This window comes from Hydra vulgaris, chromosome 07 (assembly GCF_038396675.1).
Source record: "Hydra vulgaris chromosome 07, alternate assembly HydraT2T_AEP".
In the NCBI taxonomy this organism is placed as follows: Eukaryota; Metazoa; Cnidaria; class Hydrozoa; order Anthoathecata; family Hydridae; genus Hydra; species Hydra vulgaris.
Genome location: NC_088926.1, coordinates 38,103,044 through 38,123,626, shown reverse-complemented (window position 1 = coordinate 38,123,626; position 20,583 = coordinate 38,103,044). Strand labels below are relative to the sequence as shown.

Genomic DNA, 20,583 nt, shown 5'->3' with positions numbered 1-20,583 from the left:
ACAATCTAGAGATAGGCACATCGGATTGTACATACATCGACTGACTATCTATGAATAGGCACAGTGAACAAATGAGAAACAAAGGATTTTGGTGAGGCCAGATGGTTTATATATTTAAAGAAAAGTTTTTTTTTTCAATTTCTTAACGTTTTTTTTTTAAATTTTTGTTTTAGGCGCCCCAATAAGACCTAACGGTCTTGTCACAGAGCACCGCGAAAGAGCATTTAATTAAGAAGTTCACGCCTCGATTCTTACCGATGGTGGGACAAAACTCTAGATATCCAATGCTCACATCGGCTTTTCCTTTTATAACTTATTTTTTAAAAAGACAAAAAGTTGACAATTTATGAAAAAAAGTTATAGTCAACCATGCAATGGTATACAGGATCGGATGCAGCATTTTTTACTGTTGAAGATGTTATACTTATGTCATATAAGGAAACTTTGCAAGAATTTGCGACGCTTGGAACCTGGAAACCGAAAAGCCCTAAAATTTTGGCTACATCGAGTGATCGACAGAGACGGGAAATACGCCAAAACCGAAATAAACCGAAATATCAGGTAAACTAGTTCCAAATCCGACAATTTACTAAAATTTATTTTGGCATACATTTTAATAGAAAATGCTAAAAATCTAAAAATGCAATTTTACATTTAATTTTTATTCTTTTTGACAACTTTTTTCCATCTTATATAAGAAAACAGCCATAAATAAAAAAAATTACTTATAGAGAAATCTATGCCATGTTTTTTGATGCAACGTCAACTATGTCATGTTTCGTGGGAGAGCTTAACACTCCTCTATTCACATAATTTTTCTTTTTTTTGCATTTTACTTTAGTTTATATTTGTAATAATTTATTGGTGATTACTACTTTATTTTAGTGTGTATTTAAATAACATAAATATAAGAAAAATTTACAAAATAAAAAACGTTTTTTAAAAACAGTTCCAATAGTCTGGGTCAAGTTAAACGATTACCACTCTAATATCTGATCTTCTTTACTCCATTGATACTTTCCACCTCGTTTAAAAAACATTTTTTCGTCAAATCCACTTTTATTTAGAGCATTCTGCACACCAACGTCAAGCAAACTAAAAAATTTTCAACGATGTACTATGTAATAGTAAATAATAAATACATATTAAATAACGATTAAATAATAAAAACATTATATGAGAAGCAAAACGCGCTAAGTTACAAAAATAAAAATTTTGCACTGTAAAAGAACTCCATGGTATTTATCCAACTTTTTCCATTGTTATGTTACGGCAAAAACAATGTTTTCAATAATTTACGGTCTTTTACCTATACTTTTAAGATTTTTGAAATAATCACATCACTTTATATGATTTTGTCCGTATTTATGATAAGGAGAAGTTCCGCAACGTTAAATTACGGACTTTAACCGTATATTTTAGTATACTTTAGTAGTCTCTAATTTACAGAGCGCCATTTTTATTTTTCATGAGAAGAAATTATACACGTATATAATTTCAAGTTAGAGATTTTAATATATTTAGTTTTACTGGAACTAAAGAAGTGCATTCACAAAAAATTCTCTTTAATTTAGATTAAGGATGCTGTTATAAATAGATAGAAATATTTATTAAAGATAGGTACTTCTGAAAATTAGTTTCCTATATTATATAGGATTAATATGGTATAAAAACCTTTTCTTATGTATTGAATTTTTTTAAAGTTCATATTATTTAGTGTTACGTTTTTATAGTATATAAAAGAAACATTAAACAATATGAACTTTAAAAAAATACAATTCATAAGAAAAGGATCTTAAAGCATTGTAATAAAATAAAACATAATTTACTAATAAGTCAAGTTTTATCTAAACATTATATTGAATTTGCGATTGACAGTGTATTTATTTGTTTTTTATAACGTGTATACATACATATACATATATATATATATATATATATATATATATATATATATATATATATATATATATATATATATATATATATATATATATATATATAAATATATAAATATAGATATATATATATATATATATATATATATATATATATATATATATATATATATATATATATATATATATATAGTACTCAAAACTACTGAGTTTTTATGTTGTGTTTGTGTATTATAATTTTAAATCATTTCACAAGTATTTTTACTTGATAGCCGAATTACATTTTTATAACAATATATAAATTTTATTCATTTATTTTTGACTTTCGCGTAAACTCTGTAAGTTGAGTTAAGTAACTGTTTATTTGCTGAATTCACGGAGCTTTTCTATCAATTTGAATGGAAAAAATGAAATGCAGAAACCATTTCATTTTTTCAAAATTTTTTTCTTCTTAAAATCAGTATTTTGTACAGTAAAAGAAAAGGTACTAGTTATTTTAATAAAATGTTACTAGTTATTTAAATATTTTTTTAAAAAGTTTTAAATTGAAAAAATGGGAGAAAAAAAAAAATTAGTTCTGAAAAAAGCAGTTTTTCAATATCTTTTGACCAATAAGCATTAATCAATAAGTGAAAGATCAAGATAATCAAGGCAAGATAATGTGATATATCAAGACACACTGTAAACCGAATCCAAGATTGAAAAATGATCTTCATTATTTGTTTGGAGATATAAGACAAATTGGCTCAAAAAAAGAAAACCACAAGCAAGAAAAAGAGAATACTAATAAAGAAAAGGAAAAGAAAGGTACTAGAAGTGAGTTGGTTGCGCAAATTATGTTAGTTGTGAAAAAGACACATGTTGGTTGTGAAAAAAAGTCCCTGTGCTTTTTTCTATCTTTAATAAGGTTAACCTAATTAACAGCATGTGTTCCACCGATTGCACCCTCTAACATCGTGTGCAATTACTGTCTGCGTTTCTCTATGCTATCTTTGTAACCCGACTACTTCTATCTTTTATTCTAACATGTATTTGTTTTTCTAAAACTCACTTTACTCTTGGCTGTAAAGCGGCTATGACGCTCCTTTTAGGGGGGCTGAACATGTCTTTGCGTACCTTGGTATGGTGGTCTCTGTATGGCAATTAGCCGGAGGAGAATAAACCACAATACCAATTTTGTTGGTTGTGTGAATTAATAATTGATCGAATATTTGGCAGCTAATGATATAAATTGCAACTGAATTAAGAAAACCACATGCCCGTTAAATAACCAGTCTATCAAAAAATGTTGTATATAAGACAACTTTAGCACCTAATCCCAGTCTTACGGAAAAATCTTATATCGGTATTAGTAAAAACTCATTTAAGCTTAGATTTGAGAACCACCTTAAATCATTTAATGCAACCAGGTATAGGAATGATACAGAACTTTCCAAGGAAATCTAGAAACATAAAGACGCAGGTAACATGCCTATAATTAAGTGGAACATAATTAAAAGATGACAATCTTATAACCCATCTACAAAAAAGTATAACCTTTGCATCAATGAAAAATATTTTATTATGACTTTTGATAGTCGATTACTACTTAACAAAAAAAGTGAATTGGTTTCTGCTTGTAGGCATAGGAAAAAATTATATCTAACTTTGATTCTTCCATCTAACTTTGAATCCGCAAATATCGGATCACATATACCTGACGTCAGATGCCGTTGCAATGTTTAACTTGTATTTTTTATAACGGTTTTTATTTTATATTTAAATAATACGGCTGATGATTGCCGAATGGCATAAAACTTTAAGTTCCATTATAAAGTTGTATTTTTTCATTTAAATGATTTGAATATAATTTGATCTATTTTTTAAAAAAAGATATCACTCAAAAACAGAAGAAAGTTGTATTTCCAGCAGTATACAACATTCATATATATATATATATATATATATATCTATATATATATATATAGATATATATATATATATATATATATATATATATATATATATATATATATATATATATATATATATATATATATATATCAGGGTGTTAGCCAGGAAAAAAATCATACAGCGTTTTAGCGAAATTGGGAATTTAGGTGCCGCCAAAAAAAAAAAAAAAGGTCATTACTTTCTGACATTTAAAAAAGTAGATACAATTTTTCAGAAACAATTAAGTTTCAATAAAAATTTTCTATTTTTGCTGGGTTATTCATAGGAATATTTTTCTATTTTATATTTCAGGAATATTTTTATATTTTATAAATGTTTAATTCTAATTATTCAACTTGTTTCATTTTGAGCAATCTTCGTCAGTTTTCATTTTTAAATCACTTATCTCCTTTGTTTGATATTTGTAGAGAGAAAACAAGAACAAAAGACAATTGTTTGAAATTTTTTTAATGAATGAATTAATATATTTATTCATTGAAACTTTGATCTATTTTAATTGCGTACATCGCTTTTAAATACAGTTTTGAAAGGTTTAAAGGATTAGTTACACATACTGTCTTCTGTTATTTTTAATTTTATTTTTAAATTATAAATGTAAAAAAAATGCTAAATAGTATTTAATTTTTAACAAAACATTTTTGACGATTTCCAAGATCCTCTTGTAACTTTTTAACTTGCTAAAACAACTTTTTAATTAACGACAGTCAATAAAAAACACTATACGTTATACGTAGGCCAGAATTTTACGGCTTTTACGAAGGAAAACACTAAAAAAAAAATTGTTCCAGGTTTTTAAAATCCGCAAAATTTTAATTTTCATAAAATTCAGACGTTGGCAACCCTAATTATATGGAAAGATTTTGAATTTTTCAGTTTTTAAATACTTTAGCATTTTATAACTAAAAATTTTAAAATACTTAAAAAAAATTTCTTAACTTTCTTACATAGGTAATCGCATTATTGTTCATCATATTTTATGTTACAATTTTTATCATAGATACATTCAAGAGTTAAAAAACTCATTTAAATCGATAGCTTTTAAATGAAAGTTTAATTAAAGTTTCCAAAATTTTAACAACTTTTAATTGAAAAACTTGGTTGGCTCGCCAAATTATTATTGGTTGGCGATTTACAAATTATTCGAACTTATTTATTTGAAATTAGCATGATTTTATAGGCGTTTTATGTCCAAACAAAAGCTTTAGATGTTATATTTTTTTTCGCTTCAGGTTTTTTTAATATTTGAAGAAACTTTTCTTTTTTATATATAAATTTCTAATCCTTTTTACTACCCATAATAATGAATTTAAAGAACACCATTTTGGAGTCTTTAGATCACTTTCGCTCATCGGCGTTAACTAAATTTAGTTAAAAATCTTTTGAAAAAGTGCCTTAATTTTCTATAGATCCTAGTTCTAATCGTTTCTGACCTATATCAGCTTTATATAGTTGTCAAAATACAATATTTCTATCAATTTTTACAAAAAATACAAGAATTCCGACTAAATAAAAATTGCAATCAAGAACAAGCGCCAATAAACGACCGGAACAGATCAAATTTTTAATCTATGATGTTCATTTTACCTAAAAATCGTGTTTATTTAAAATCTTATTCGAATTTGGACAAGCGATTGGGATATTAAAAAGATTTAAAAAAAAAAAGAATCTACGGCCTGGGTTTTTTCGCTTTAAACATTTATATTTTATGATAACGCAAAATTTATCATTTTATTTTTTCGTCTTTTCATGATTCATAGACCTGATCATTTAACGGAAATGTGTAGTAGTCAACAAAATATCATACAGACGCTATAGTATTTTAAAATGAGGGCATCAACTAAATTTAATCGGCATATTTAAATATCTAGTAAATTAGGTATTTAAGTAAAAAATATATTTAAATACAAAAACTAATTTTTTTTTTTCTTTTTTAATTTACAGATATACATTAAATATCTACTTAAATTTTGTATTTGTAAATTTAGAAAAAAAAAAAAATTTTGTAATTATTGTAAATATTGTTAATAATTAATAATTTATAATATATCTTCGTTTATGTTTTACGCAAATATAAAATATATAATACGCTTCATTGCATGTTTTATTTTTGATTTTTTTGTTGTTATTTTCGGTTTACTTTACTAGCTAACTTATTTTACCGAAATTATTAATAAATCTTTTAATATAAAAACGTTATTAACTTATTTTAAATTATAATATTTATTAATATGCAAATTTTATTTGTAACTTTCCTAACTTAAGATAAACAGCAAGAATGTAAATAAAGATTTTTTAAATAACAAAAACAAATTAATGAAATAATTTATTAAAAGTATTGAACAATTTTAACTGGAGAATAACTGACGTCTTAAAAATTAAAAATAATTTTTTTTTAACTTTTGAATGAATGATCTTGCTTGTTAATGACGACACGTTTTTTCACATTAAAAAATTGATCTTAATTCTTAATTCATTAACTTAATTCATTTCCTTGTCGTGCATACTAATTGCGTTTTTTACTCGTCCAGCGCAACACTTTAAATCTGAAACTGATTTAATTTTTTTTTTACCATGATCTTAAGAACCTCTGGGAATTTTAAACCAAGTGGGAAACCGCGTTATACGCGGTGCCATCAGGCTGGCTAACACCCTGTATATATATATATATATATATATATATATATATATATATATATATATATATATATATATATATATATATATATATATATATATATATATATATATGTTAAAAAATATTGATAAAAAAATAATATATGTAAACAAACAATACCTTTTCGATGGAGTTTTAGATCCACCAGTGTTGTCCAAAAATCGCATGTACTCGTCCTATAACATGTTAAAGTATGTTTAAACTTGTTTAAATCTATTCAATTTTTTTAAAACAAAAAATCTTTTTAAGTTACCCAGTGGGCACAAAACGTCTTTTAAACGTATTAAAACTTGTTTTAAAAAATAATTTAATACGTATTAAAAAATACGTATTAAAACATTTTTTTAAATGTATTAATGCGTATTTAAAAACCAAGATGTGTTTTAGCCGTATTTATATGTTTTGTGCCAACTTGGTAGATTAAAAAAAATACTCAACAACAATATACAAACTACTAATTATAAACAATAATAATATATAGGATACATATTAATACTTTTATAATTAGTAAAAAAAAAAAAAACTTTACAATCTCAGAGTATTTGAACACCATTGCTTCAAATAACTTTCTTCCTTTTTTATATCTTTACCGACAAGAATTACAAATCACTCAAGTACTTTAATTGATAATATATTTTCTAATTCAACTTCTAAAGACATTTTTTCCGGCAATCTAACTATTAAAATATCGGATCATTTGTCACAGTTTTTAATTTATTCATCTTTTAAAAAAAGAATTATTAATTCTCGAAAAAGCAATATTATTCTTTGAAACTTCAAAAAATTAAATAGTGAAGAACTCAGGAATGATTACTTGGAAATGAACTGGGATAAAGTAATCAAAGTTTCCAATAGTAATACAAATAAATCATATGAAGATTTCTTCACTACCTTTAACTCTCTTCTAGACCAACACGCAGCGCTAAAAAAAATAAGTAACCGTGGCTTAACTCGAAGCCTTAAACCATGGATTACTTCAGCAATTTTAACCTCGATAAAAAAACGAAACAATATATTTAAGAAGTTCCTTAAAACACGATAAACTAATTCTTGAAAAAACTTACAAAACCTATAGAAATTTACTTGTAACACTTGTTCGTAGAAGAAAAAATAAACACTTTTCTTACTACTTTACTACCAATAGCAATAGTTTGAGAGCTACATGGAAGGGTATTAGAACTCTTTTGAATATACGTTCGAATGATATCTCATATACATCTTGTATATCTTCAAACAACACCATTGTCAATGATCCAGTTGAATCAATCCCTGAAGAACTGCAAAAAAAAATAATCATTCATCTCACACTGACTTCCATAAATATTTAAAAACATCAAACCCTGACTCTCTTTTCATTAAACCTACTGAAAAAAATGAAATAATATCAATTATTCTTGCTCTAAATGATGGCAAGGCTTCTGGTCCAAATAGCGTTCCAACCTTTAATCTAAAACTTCTTGCTAATGATATTTCCTCAGTACTTTCTAAACTATTTAATCTCTCATTCGCTACTGGTATATTCCCTAATATTTTAAAAACTGCATCTGTTAAACCATTCCATAAAAAGGACTCAAAACTTGACTGCAATAACTATAGACCAATATCATAATTATCAAATATCAGCAAAATTCTTGAAAAATTAATGTATTCTCATATCTACCACTTTCTTGATAATTCTAAGTGTCTCTGCGGCTGTCAGTTTGGATTTCATTTAAAACACTCTACTTCCCATGCACTTATTAGCATTACTGAAATGATTCGTGGTGCGATTGATAGTGGTTCTTTTGCTTGTGGCGTCTTTATTGATCTCCAAAAGCATTTGATACAGTTGACTATAAGATTTTAATTGAAAAATTGTATCACTATGGTATACGGGGTATCGCTAATGATTGGTTTTCATACTATTTTAACAATTATACTCAGTTTATCTTGAATGGGTTTCAATCCACAAGTAAAGTTATTAAGTATGGTGCCCAAAAAGGTTTTGTTCTAGGACCTTTACTGTTTTTCATATATATTAATGATCTGCCTCACTCTATAAATAATTCGATTGTTCATCATTTTGCTGACGACACTAATCTTCTATGCATAAGTAAATCACTTGCCCAGCTTTGTAAAAAAGTTAATTCAGATCTCCATCATTTGTGTTATTGGATAAATAGTAACCGTCTTTCCCTAAATATCAATAAAACTGAATTTATTATTTTTCACCCTCCAAAAAAAAAGATTGATAGTAATAATGTGAAAATTAAAATTAATGGTAAAAGACTTTTCCCATCTAAATATATAAAACACCTTGGGTTATTTCTTGACAAAAACCTATCATGGTACTATCAAATAATTCAATTATATAAAAAACTTTCACATCCCAATAGTATGTTGTCATTAGTACGACATTATGTTCACCAACATGTTCTAATATCAATTTACTATGCCTTATTCTTCTAACATCTAAGTTATTGTTGCACTGTTTGGTGTCAAAAAGGTAGTTTTCTATTACATCGTATAAACAGTTTACAAAACACTTCCTTAAGAATTATGACATTTTCTCCTTTACGATCTAATATCGAAAATAGATTTTCTGAATTAAAAATTCTAAAATTTCAAGATCTTGTAAAGCTTTATAATTGCTCTTCGTGTTTGATTCTCTTCAAAATAAACTACCAAACTCGTTCATTTTTTTAATGAAAACAAGTGACACACACAAATATTACACGCAAAATACTGAAAACTTTAACTTGCACACTTCCTTTTTCAACACTATTAAATATGGCAAGCGCTCTATAAAACATCAATGTATTTCTAACTGAAATCAAACAATACCATTTATAAAAAAAAAGATTTTAACTAAATATCCTATTATTACCAACATTCTTCTTCTCAATCGAAACTAAATTAAGAAATTTTTATTTGAGTATATATTTAATGAATATTAATTTCATCTTTTATTATTATTGCTTTTTTTATATTACTGTATATATAAAACTATTATTTATTTTATTTTATACTGTCTTTTTCAACTCTACTAATAATATTATTATTATCATTAATTTACCTTTGTTTTATAAATCTTATTAATATTACTTATAATATATAAATTTTATTAATATTACTTATAATGGTAGTGATAGTGATCCAATTGTAGTAATAGTTTTATGGTTGTTGTCCTAATTTTTGCAATTGTTATGTTTATTTTATTAATTTTTTTTTTCTTATTTATAATTTTTTCTGTTTCATTTTTATTTTTTATTTTTTTTATTTTAGGTGTCACGCCATTGACTAGTTTTTAAATATATGAGTGACACCTAACCTTATTTATGTGAGTTTATAAAATATTATTGTAAATTTTCATATTTTATGGTTAAATAAATGGATAAAAAAAAACAAAAAAAACAATTGGGAATATTCATTTTTTAGAAGTTTCACAGGTTTGTCAAAGTTAAAAATATAAACTTATACTATAAATATAAGTTAAAGACTTGTCTTTAAACACAAAACAAAACAAAAGTTTTTTATTTTGTAGACCAACTTATTGAATATTTTATATTTGCAATTCATTTTTCATAGAAAAAATTCTTATTTCATAAGAGAAAGTTAAAAAACTTTCGAATGTGAAGCAATTTTATTATTAATCAATAAGCTAGTCTGAAAAATTAAAAATTTAGTCTGCAAACATACTTTTATGTTTCAGGCTAATGCAACATCTCACAAAATAATTGTATGCTTTAAAAAAAAAAAGAGGTTTAAAAAACTTCTGCTTTGTTTTCATTTTATCATAAATTTAATTAAAAGATTTCAACTTCTTACTCTAAAGTATTTGTTAAAAGTATTGGTTGAAAAATAAATAAATTGCAGAATGAATAAATTGCAAAATGAATATTGCTTATTCATAAATTAAAACATAAGTAAACAAGCAATTAAACATCATAAAATAAAAAAAGTTTCAACTTAAACGTACATTTATTTGGGAGTTTTACCTTTGAATTGTGGTAATTTCTTTTATTTTAGCATATACTTTTTTTTTACATACTTAATTTTTTTTTTAAATCTCAAAATTATGAAAATAATTCTAAAGATTTATCTTTTAAAATAATTACTTATATTTAAAATAAATTATAAAAAAAAAATTCCTGAAAACAATAAAACAAAATTACCAGAATTAGATATGAATTTCGCATAGCTATATTACTTTCAGGAACTAAATTTTCAATTCCTTTATGTCTAGCCAAAAATGAATTAAACTCTTCATCAGTGATTAAAAATGGTTCAACCTTAAAATTTTAAAATTAAACCTTAAACAATCTAAAACATTTTAATGGTAACAATCTAAAACAATTTAATGTTAATTATAACCTATAATTAAATTTAACCTGTCTTAGTGCAGTATCCCCAATATTTTCTGCTTCAATAGCCAAGCATTGGAACACTTTCCACCTGGTGAAAAAAACACACAGACATATATATATATATATATATTATATATATATATATATATATTTTATATATATATATATTTATATATATATGGTATTAATAAAATGGTATTAGTGGCCTGGAACTTAATTGGTTTCGAGCTTTCTTATCTAATAGAAGGCAGAGAATCCTTATGGGAGATTATGTTTCAACTTGGGCTGAGGTGTACAGTGGAGTTCCTCAAGGCTCAGTATTGGGTCCACTACTGTTTATACTCTATATAAATGATCTTCCTGAGTCTCTAAAAAATATTTCAAAATTGTATGCTGATGACACAAAAATCATGTCAATTAGTTCTTCTGATGAGTTACATAATAAACTACAATGCGATTTGAACTCTACATATGCTTGGAAACAAGACTGATTACTTAATTTTAATATTGAAAAGTATTTAGTTATGCACTATGGCTTTAAAAATAAGCAATATCCATTTTATATAAATAGTTGTAAACTCAATACATCAGATTCTGAAAGAGACCTAGGAGTGATTTTTCAGATAACTTGAAATGGAAAAATCAGGTATTATCAAGTGCGAGCAAAGCAAATCACATGTTGGGCATTATAAAGAAATCCGTTGTTTAATTTGATGCAGAACTGCTGAAATCTCTGTCTTTTTTTTTGTCTGACCACTTCTTGAGTTTGCTGTACCCGTAGGACTCCTTATCAAAAACAAGATATTGTCATTTTAGAAAAAGAGACTCAGCTGTCAAAGTGTGTATAAAATCACACTCACTGGTAGCAATATTCACAGAATCAGTCACAGAATAAACTAATACTAATACTAATACTATATATATATATATATATATATATATATATATATATATATATATATATATATATATATATATATATATTAATGTTAATTTTCAATTCTGTGCTTATGGGATAGTTTTTTTCCAAATCAATTATAAAAGACGGGTTGCAGATGATGCAAACTTAATTTCAGATATGGAAACTATGTTTGATATTGGAACTTTGATTTTGCTAAAAATGAAAACACAGATTATTTTTTACAACTGACGTTTCATGGAAACCATGGAAACAATTCATTGCAAAGTTAGCATCTGATAAGCTGTTGATATTGATATTGATGATATTGTGCTTGCCATTTCCTTACTCCAAATTCCATTCTCTACATCTATAAATCTCTTATCCATCTTTGTATATGTATACTTTAGATTACATTCGAGCTCCTCTAAAGCCTTTTCTCTTTTAGGTCCAAAAATGTATTGTAAATGTAGCTAAAAACGTATTGTAAATGTAGACTCTGTCCCATCGCCATAAAGTTGCATGCCTTTTTCCTTTCTACAAATTCCATAAAGGCTGTTGCTCAAACAAGCTACCACCTTTTGTTCCATCAACTAAAACTCAATCTTGCATGACTCGCCATTAAGCAAAGTCCTTTTACTATAACTATCCCTTCATGCCCTAAAAACTTCATTTAATTTTTTTCCTTCAACATAAGTGCTTTGAAACTTTCTTTCACCTTTTTGTGTTCCTGACTCATACTACTTTTCACTTACAGTTTTTTAAGTCTTCTGTCTGTTTTCTTTAAAAATACTCCTTGTTTTTCTGACATAGTTGATATGTTTGTTACTATGTAAACATTCTGGTAACTCCTAACTTAAATAGTGATTGCTTACAGCATTGTTGGGAGTAAATTAAATAAAAAATATAAATGTATGTAACTTATACCCCTTTTATCGAAATAAATTATTGTACATATTTGCTTATTTTTGATTCATTAAAAATTTCTTTATTTTTGAAACATGTAGCACTTTTTGACTTGTAATTTACATCTTACCTCTTTAAGAACCTTATTTACAAAAACTAAATGTTTTTTAAAAATTACTGACCTAATTGGATTGATCTTTTTGACTTGTTCATTCATATCTTCATTAAAGTTGAAGCGGTTAACAACTGTATTTAATTTAAACATAACATTGTATTCTCTACACCAATTACGAATTTGGTGCAAAATATCAAACTGATTTTTTCCATTCTATAAACAAAAATATGATAATTAAATCCTTGATACTAAGTATATCCTCCATAATTTATTATTGATCAGATAAAATGCCTTTGTCATATTTAAGGTCACTAAAACAAAACAAAAAAATCAAACTCAAAATGTAGTATACTTAAATAGTAACAGTTGCTATGGCAACCAATATTAAACACTTTTTAAAAAATACAAATATTATAGAGTGCAATCAAAAATTGAATGAAATATATTTAATACTAAAAAAATTTTAGATAAAAAAACCTTTCATTAACAAAGTTGGTATACATTAAAGTTAAGTTGAATGAACGAATTTATTATTAATGAATGAATAATTTCATTTATTTGTTGAATTCTATTCAATAGTGTAACTTTTATTAAGTTTTCTCAACAGTATTTAATTTATCACCTTTTTTTTTTTTTGTATTTAATTTACCACTCCTATATTTCTTATATTTTTATTTCTAAAAAAGGAAACATATGAGTTTAAAGCATTTTTTAAAAACAGAATTTACTAAATAAACCTTACTAAACCTATTTCACCTTTAGCCTTACTAAACCAATTTACTAAATAAACCTTACTAAATAAACCAATTTCACATAAATAATATTTATAACATAAATGTTATTGAAGTAAAGTTTAAAATAACCAATTGTCAACAAAATAAGTTTAAAACTTTAAAAAGTTACAATAAGACGTACATTTGAAACAATAAGACATGGATTATAAGAATGAAACGCCTGCAATTTGCCTCCTAGGAAAACTTAAAATAAGAAATGAAAAACAAAGAAGAAATATAAACCAACTTCTTTCTTTTTCAGAAATTTACAAAATACTTTGTTGAACTGAACAGTAATATTAAAACAAACATGTCAACAAACACATCACCAAACATGTCAACAAACATGTCAACAAACATATCAACAAACATGTCAACAAACATGACAACAAATATGTCAACAAACATATCAACAAACATGTCAACAAACATGTCAACAAACATGTCAACAAACATATCAACAAACATGTCAACAAACATATCAACAAACATGTCAACAAACATATCAACAAACATGTCAACAAACATGTCAACAAACATGTCAACAAACATGACAACAAACATATCAACAAACATGTCAACAAACATGACAACAAACATGTCAACAAATATATCAACAAACATGTCAACAAACATGTCAACAAACATGTCAACAAACATATCAATAAACATGTCAACAAACATATCAACAAACATGTCAACAAACATGTCAACAAACTTGTCTGAAACATATTTTAATCTTTTTAACTAAAACTAAAATAATTTAAACCTTAGTGCAACGGCCAATTTTTTTGTTGACATCATGATTAAAAGAATCACAGCTTACTGCCATTATGTCCAGGTAGCATCCATATTTAATCATCCACTAAAAATATATTTTAAAAAACTATTGCAAATACAAAGAGAAAGAAAACCTAAAAATAATATTTTGTATATATGAATATTTATAAAAATTGCAAACTATTTCATTTTTTTTTTTCTAAAGTCGCTAATTGAAATCAAGAGGCTACTCTTGGTACTCTCTTGGTTCCTATTTTTCTATGATGATGATGAACAAGATTATGATGATGATAATGATGAAGATGATGATGATGAAGATGATGATGATGAAGATGATGAAGATGAAGAAAAAGAAGATGATGATATATCTTCCATATGTAATATAAATCAAAACTTAAAGTTTTATATCTATACATATCAAGATAAATTTTTCACCATTCTCATAAAGAGATATTTCACTTGTATTTCCTCAAAGGGGCTCAATTGCTCAATAAAAACTTCAACAATACTCTATATTAGCAAGAAAGGTAAAGGTTGAAAAATCACAAAAAACATTTCTAAGATCCAATTAAGTAGTGGTATAAATGAAACTCTTTACCACAAACTCTGCAAAATAAGTGAATAAATATGTGAACCACAACACAAACACAAAATTTTTTTGTGTTTAAAAAAAAAAACTGGCGCTGGTATCAGCATTAGCAGTAGTAGAAAAATATTTGCAGCTTTTTTTCTTATAAACAAAAAAGAATGGCGTATGATGTATGTAAAATTGCTTCAGAATGTATATACCATTAAATTGCCTTATAAACACTTATTATTATAAATATATATCAAATATCTTTTTGATTATTTTATCCTTTCTCTCTTCCAAAATTTTCCCTTATTTCACTTGGGTTTGACAACTCGGTCTAATCCTTTGATGCATATTTTTCCATTTTTTTGAATTAATTCTTTCCCTGGTGAGATCTTATGTCAGAAATTCTACATTTATAGGTGTCTAATCTATCTTGGGCTCTTTGATATATGACTGGCACTTCCCAACTAATCAGGAAAATAAATTAAACTAAAGGATTAAATCACCCTTGTAACTGGCCTCTGATTGGACTTGACATAACACACAGTGATAACTTACACTTCATACCTTATAGTCATATTAAAAATCAGTATATATAGTAATGTTTAGTGGCTTAGATTTGTGGCATATGTGATTAGATTTATACATATGACGGTTTTCTAGGCTTAACTGCAATTGGATTGCTTAACTGCATATGGATTTAATAGGTATACAGTTTTATAAATAGCTATTGAACTATACTTTACCCTGGTCTTATGTGGGTTTGTAGCCAATAGAATTGCAAGGATTTTTTATTCGCTTTACGCCGCCAAGTCACTTTGTAATTGTTAGCACTGTAATGTCTTATATTAAGATCTTATTGTTTTTCTTGACATCTGTTTTGTTTTCAGTTTCACATCTGTCAGCTGCCATAACTAGTTTTCCACTTTAAAATTTTTTTATACTAACTTATCGAATATGGTGAGATACATATCAAGCTTTTCATTTTCTTTCTTTATTATAAAGTGAATAATATTGTATTTTATGGTCTTTACATCTAAATGTGCATATTTTTATACTTTATATTATTGTTTGTATTTGTTATATTAGTTGGGTATACTTTTCATGAATACTTATCTCTATATCCACATTATTTTCTAAAAATTCTTGGTGTTGTTTAACTTGGGTAGAGTGTGGGTGTTTGGCCTTTCTGTAGTGAGGTCTATTTTATTGCAATGATTGATATGATGTAGGCTACAGGCAATGCTAAAGATAGCAAGGATGCAACCCTGATGAGCGATGCTGGCAATTTTTTATCAGGCTCTCTAAAACATCATTAGTGAATATATTGTTACCGTGAGGATAGAGTTTCACCAACGTTGGTCACGTCACGTTGGTCCACTACTTTACTTTAACTAGATCTTACGATATTTTTATTATCTTTCTGCTTTTTCCCTTTTAGCTTATATTTGTATTGTGGATTGTTTGTTATTTTCTCTCTATACATTCATATGTAAAAATAGGTAGATATGTTATATATACTTTTGTATATTTATTTACTATAAGGTATATATATATATATATATATATATATATATATATATATATATATATATATATATATATATATATATATATATATATGTCTATGTATGTATACATATATGTGTGTATGTATACATACATGTATACATATATTTGTTTATTATAAGGTATATATATATAAGTATGTTTATGTATGTATACATATATGTGTGTATGAATATATATGTTTGTTTATGTGTATATATGTATGCATGTATATATATGTATGTGCATACTCAGATATTTTGTCTTCTTTCTGTCTACGCATTGCTTTATTTCATATTTATTATCTTATTTTTTTATTATTTTATATAGTCACTAGTAATTAGTTTTATTTTTGAATTATTTAATTTTTTTTTTTAATATATATATTGATCATTTTTGACCAACACATCAGCTTGCATAGCATGATTGCTTAGAGCAACAACCTGATAAACTGAAAGTTAATGGTTTTATTCAAGCTATAGGATATAATGTTATCATTGTGTTTTTCATTTAACTTCTTTATATTATATGCAAGGTGCCTTGTTATTTTTTTTACTATACATTTTACAATAGTGTTTTTATTTTGTTCTGAACATCTGTTCAATATATCTTTTTAAATTTTTTATCCTTCCTCTCTTCCTAATTTTTTTCTTATACCACTTTCGCTTGACAGCTTAGTCTAGTCTTTAATTTTTAATCGAGATGAAGAGCCAAACACACAATATTAGTTTTGTATATACAGAAAACACACTATAAAGGGTGAGATCAAATAAAGACACTTGATTAAAACATAATAACAAAAAATATCAATAAAAAACTACAATATATAAAAAAATAAAGCAACAAAAATAACAACTAAGCTAGTATTTAAAATATCCCCCACAAGCTTTTTTGCAAGCAGAATTGATTTTACAAAATTGCTGCAGATTTTGTTTGGAACTCTTCTCCAAATAGTATCTAATTCTTGCTTTAGGCTATTTATGAATCGTATTTACACGTTTACTAAATCTTTGTGCATCCAAGTCCAAATAAATTCGATTGGATTCAAATCTGGCGATCAAGCTGGCCAGGGCATTAAATTTACTTTATTTTCTTTCATCTATGCTATTACTGTATGAGCTGTGTGGGCAGGTACCAAATCTTGTTGAAAATACCACCAATCGTTTCAATCAATCAGTATGTCCACCATGCAGTTCTCTAGCATCTCTATATATGTATGTTGGTTGATTCAACCTGTATAAATGTTACACACTCCTACTCCATTAAAACAATGATGCCAATTTGCAGCCTTGATACAACAAAGCAATTACTATACTTTTCCGATTTAAATCTTTTAACAAGAACTTTGGTTTTTCTATTTATTAATTCAAAGTTACTTTTATCACTAAAAATTACTTGCTTCCACTTCTCTAAAGACCACCCAACTCTCTCCTTACACCACCTTAATCTTGTGAGCCGATCTCTGGCCGCCAACATAGGTTTTCTAACAGCAGCATAGACACCAATTTTTGTCCTTAGTAAAATGTTTCTAACTACATTTGATAAAATACATTTTTCACAGTTTTCGTTGAATGCGTCGGTGAGTTATGATAACTTAACACCAGATTAGCACTTGACAAAAAATATAAGACTATTTTTGTGTCCAGTAGCTTTTTTTAACCTTCCTGATCCTGCATGGCGTTGGATGTCACCTGTTGTTTTAAATGTTTTTAAAGTATATCTGATGCAATTCTCTTAAATTTTTAATAATCTTTTTATTTCTCTATTACTGATCATTGAGCCATCCATCCATCCATATACCTTTATACCTATTATTTGTCACTTGGTTGCTTTGCTTACTTGGTTGCTTTGCTTACTTTGTTGCTTTGCTTACTTGGTTGTTTTGCTACTTTTCAACCATTTCTATGTATATTTAATTTTAGGTCTTATCAAATTATTTAAAAAGGCTTTAAATGTGACTAAACTGTAGTTTTATTCAACATTTTATGGGAAATTGTCAAACTAACAAAAATTGATAAAATAATTATGAATATAAGTTGACAAGTAAGTAGAATGGAACTTTTGCATTCCTTTGAAAAAAGTAAATTGTTAAAAAAAGGTAACTATATACGAACTTGTTATTGACATGTTAGTTGTAGATAAATAACTTTACTATCATTCAAAAAAAAAATTAAGTCTCAAGGAAATATAGATGGGATTTTACAATTTTTTGAAAAAGAAAAATTACTCAATTTTATATATATATATATATATATATATATATATATATATATATATATATATATATATATACATATATATATATATATATATATATATATATATATATATATATATATATATACATATATATATATATATATACATATATATATATATATATATATATATATATATATATATATATATATATATATATATATATATATATATATATATACACATATATATATATATATATATATATATATATATATTTATATATATATATACATATATATAAATACATACATACATACATACATACATACACATTTATATGCTCTTGCTTGGTTATCTTTAATTATTAACATAAAATGTAAATTTTTTGTTTGAAAGAAAAAAAATTAAGTTAGAAGTTTAAACAGTTACTCCTCAGATTTCTTACCTATTATACCATATATCGATTATAAATATCTATTCTAAATATTAGCATTTAGCAAATTCCTGGTACTGTGGGTAACAGTAACTAATATATATATATATATATATATATATATATATATATATATATATATATATATATATATATATATATATATATATATATATATATATATACATATAAATAAAAAAAAAAATATATATATATATATACATATATATATATATATATATATATATATATATATATATATATATATATATATATATATATATATATATATATATATATATAAATGTACAGAGCTTGTGATGAAGAAAATCACCAAGTGTGCTATATCACGCTCGTAAAATTACAATATGTTGTCATTGAGCGCAATTATGCGCTCTTAGGGTCAGGGCCATGAGAGCGATCTTGAAATTTAAAAAGTGCAGAAGACTGTATTTATAAAAAGCTTTCTATTTGTTATACGACTTTCATTCGTCAATGTTTGAAGTAGTATTTACAACAGCGCATTTATACTATTTCAACAATGTAGTTTTTTATACTTCCCCACTTATTGTTTTTTATTTGCGCCAGATCGCTATTTTTTAAACTATTTTATGGTTTATTAATTTGAAAAAAATTAATTAATAATTAATTTTTTTCATAAATTAATTAATAATTATCAAATATATTTTTTATAATTTCTTATTTAAATAACCCTTTTTTTTATCGTCAAATAATAAACCTATACTTTATACAAAAATGAACTTAAAGAAATCTGCATTATGAAAATTTATTTTTACTACAAACGATGTGTGGAATATTATTAACAATAAATCAAATAAATCTTACTTGGCGTTTTTACAAAACTAAAAATGTTCAGAAGCTTTAATTTTCTTGTAGTTATTTCCTAATTTTCTATTCCCATTTCATTAGCATATTTTTTATTCACATTATGTTTCCACGCGCACTTGATTAAAATATTTAACATTCCATTATTGAAATCAGCTGTAACGACTTTTAACTATTCATTCATTATGTTAGTGCAAAACGGAAAAATGCTGATAAAACAGCAAAACAAAAATGTGCAGAAAGCAAGTGATGTAATGCTTATATAAGTACTTCGTATAAGGATATAAGTATAAGGAAAACGAAGTTTTACTGTTGAATCAACAAGTTTTATCATTACCTAAAAAATTTAATTTCAAATTTTATAAAAAAACTATATAAAAGCTTATTATTTTTTCCGTCCCAAACTTTTGAACAAGCATGATTTTATACTCTTATTATAAGCTGAGCAAGCATTATTTATTGCGCCTAGAAGGTTTAAAAATACCATTTACGGGCAAGTTTCACTAGCGCGGAACGATCGCGCCCGCTTCATCACAAGCCATGTATATATATATATATACACACATTAGGGATATGACTTTTTACTTTTTTTTCAAATAAAATGTTTCCTGTATCATAAATCGATGAACTTTTACCT

General features: G+C 25.6%; 1 protein-coding gene across 3 annotated transcripts; it reads right to left on the bottom strand.

The window, feature by feature from the left end:
- Nucleotides 1-868: 868 nt before the first annotated feature.
- LOC136082461 (S-adenosylmethionine-dependent nucleotide dehydratase RSAD2-like) lies at nt 869-20,082 on the bottom strand. Of its 3 annotated transcripts, none has more exons than XM_065801815.1 (7): nt 19,947-20,082; nt 14,333-14,428; nt 12,858-13,003; nt 10,896-10,959; nt 10,680-10,796; nt 6,646-6,701; nt 869-1,095 (listed from the first exon to the last, which is right to left on the bottom strand). In XM_065801815.1, the coding sequence occupies exons 2-7, from the start codon at nt 14,423-14,425 to the stop codon at nt 978-980; spliced, it is 594 nt and encodes a 197-aa protein (XP_065657887.1). In that variant the 5' UTR covers nt 14,426-14,428; nt 19,947-20,082; the 3' UTR covers nt 869-977. The 3 variants fall into 3 exon arrangements, with proteins under 3 accessions (XP_065657887.1, XP_065657888.1, XP_065657889.1); XM_065801816.1 differs by lacking the exon at nt 19,947-20,082 and adding an exon at nt 19,113-19,195; XM_065801817.1 differs by lacking the exon at nt 10,680-10,796.
- Nucleotides 20,083-20,583: the final 501 nt, after the last annotated feature.

What these genes read in the sequence shown, in the direction of transcription:
- LOC136082461 (XM_065801815.1), bottom strand. Translation starts at nt 14,425, where the DNA reads ATGATTAAATATGGATGCTACCTGGACATAATGGCAGTAAGCTGTGAT. An exon ending in AAATTGGCCGTTGCACTAAG is followed by an intron (nt 13,004 to 14,332) that starts GTTTAAATTATT and finishes TTTTGTTTATAG; the next exon opens with AATGGAAAAAATCAGTTTGA. An exon ending in GGGATACTGCACTAAGACAG is followed by an intron (nt 10,797 to 10,895) that starts GTTAAATTTAAT and finishes TAAAATTTTAAG; the next exon opens with GTTGAACCATTTTTAATCAC.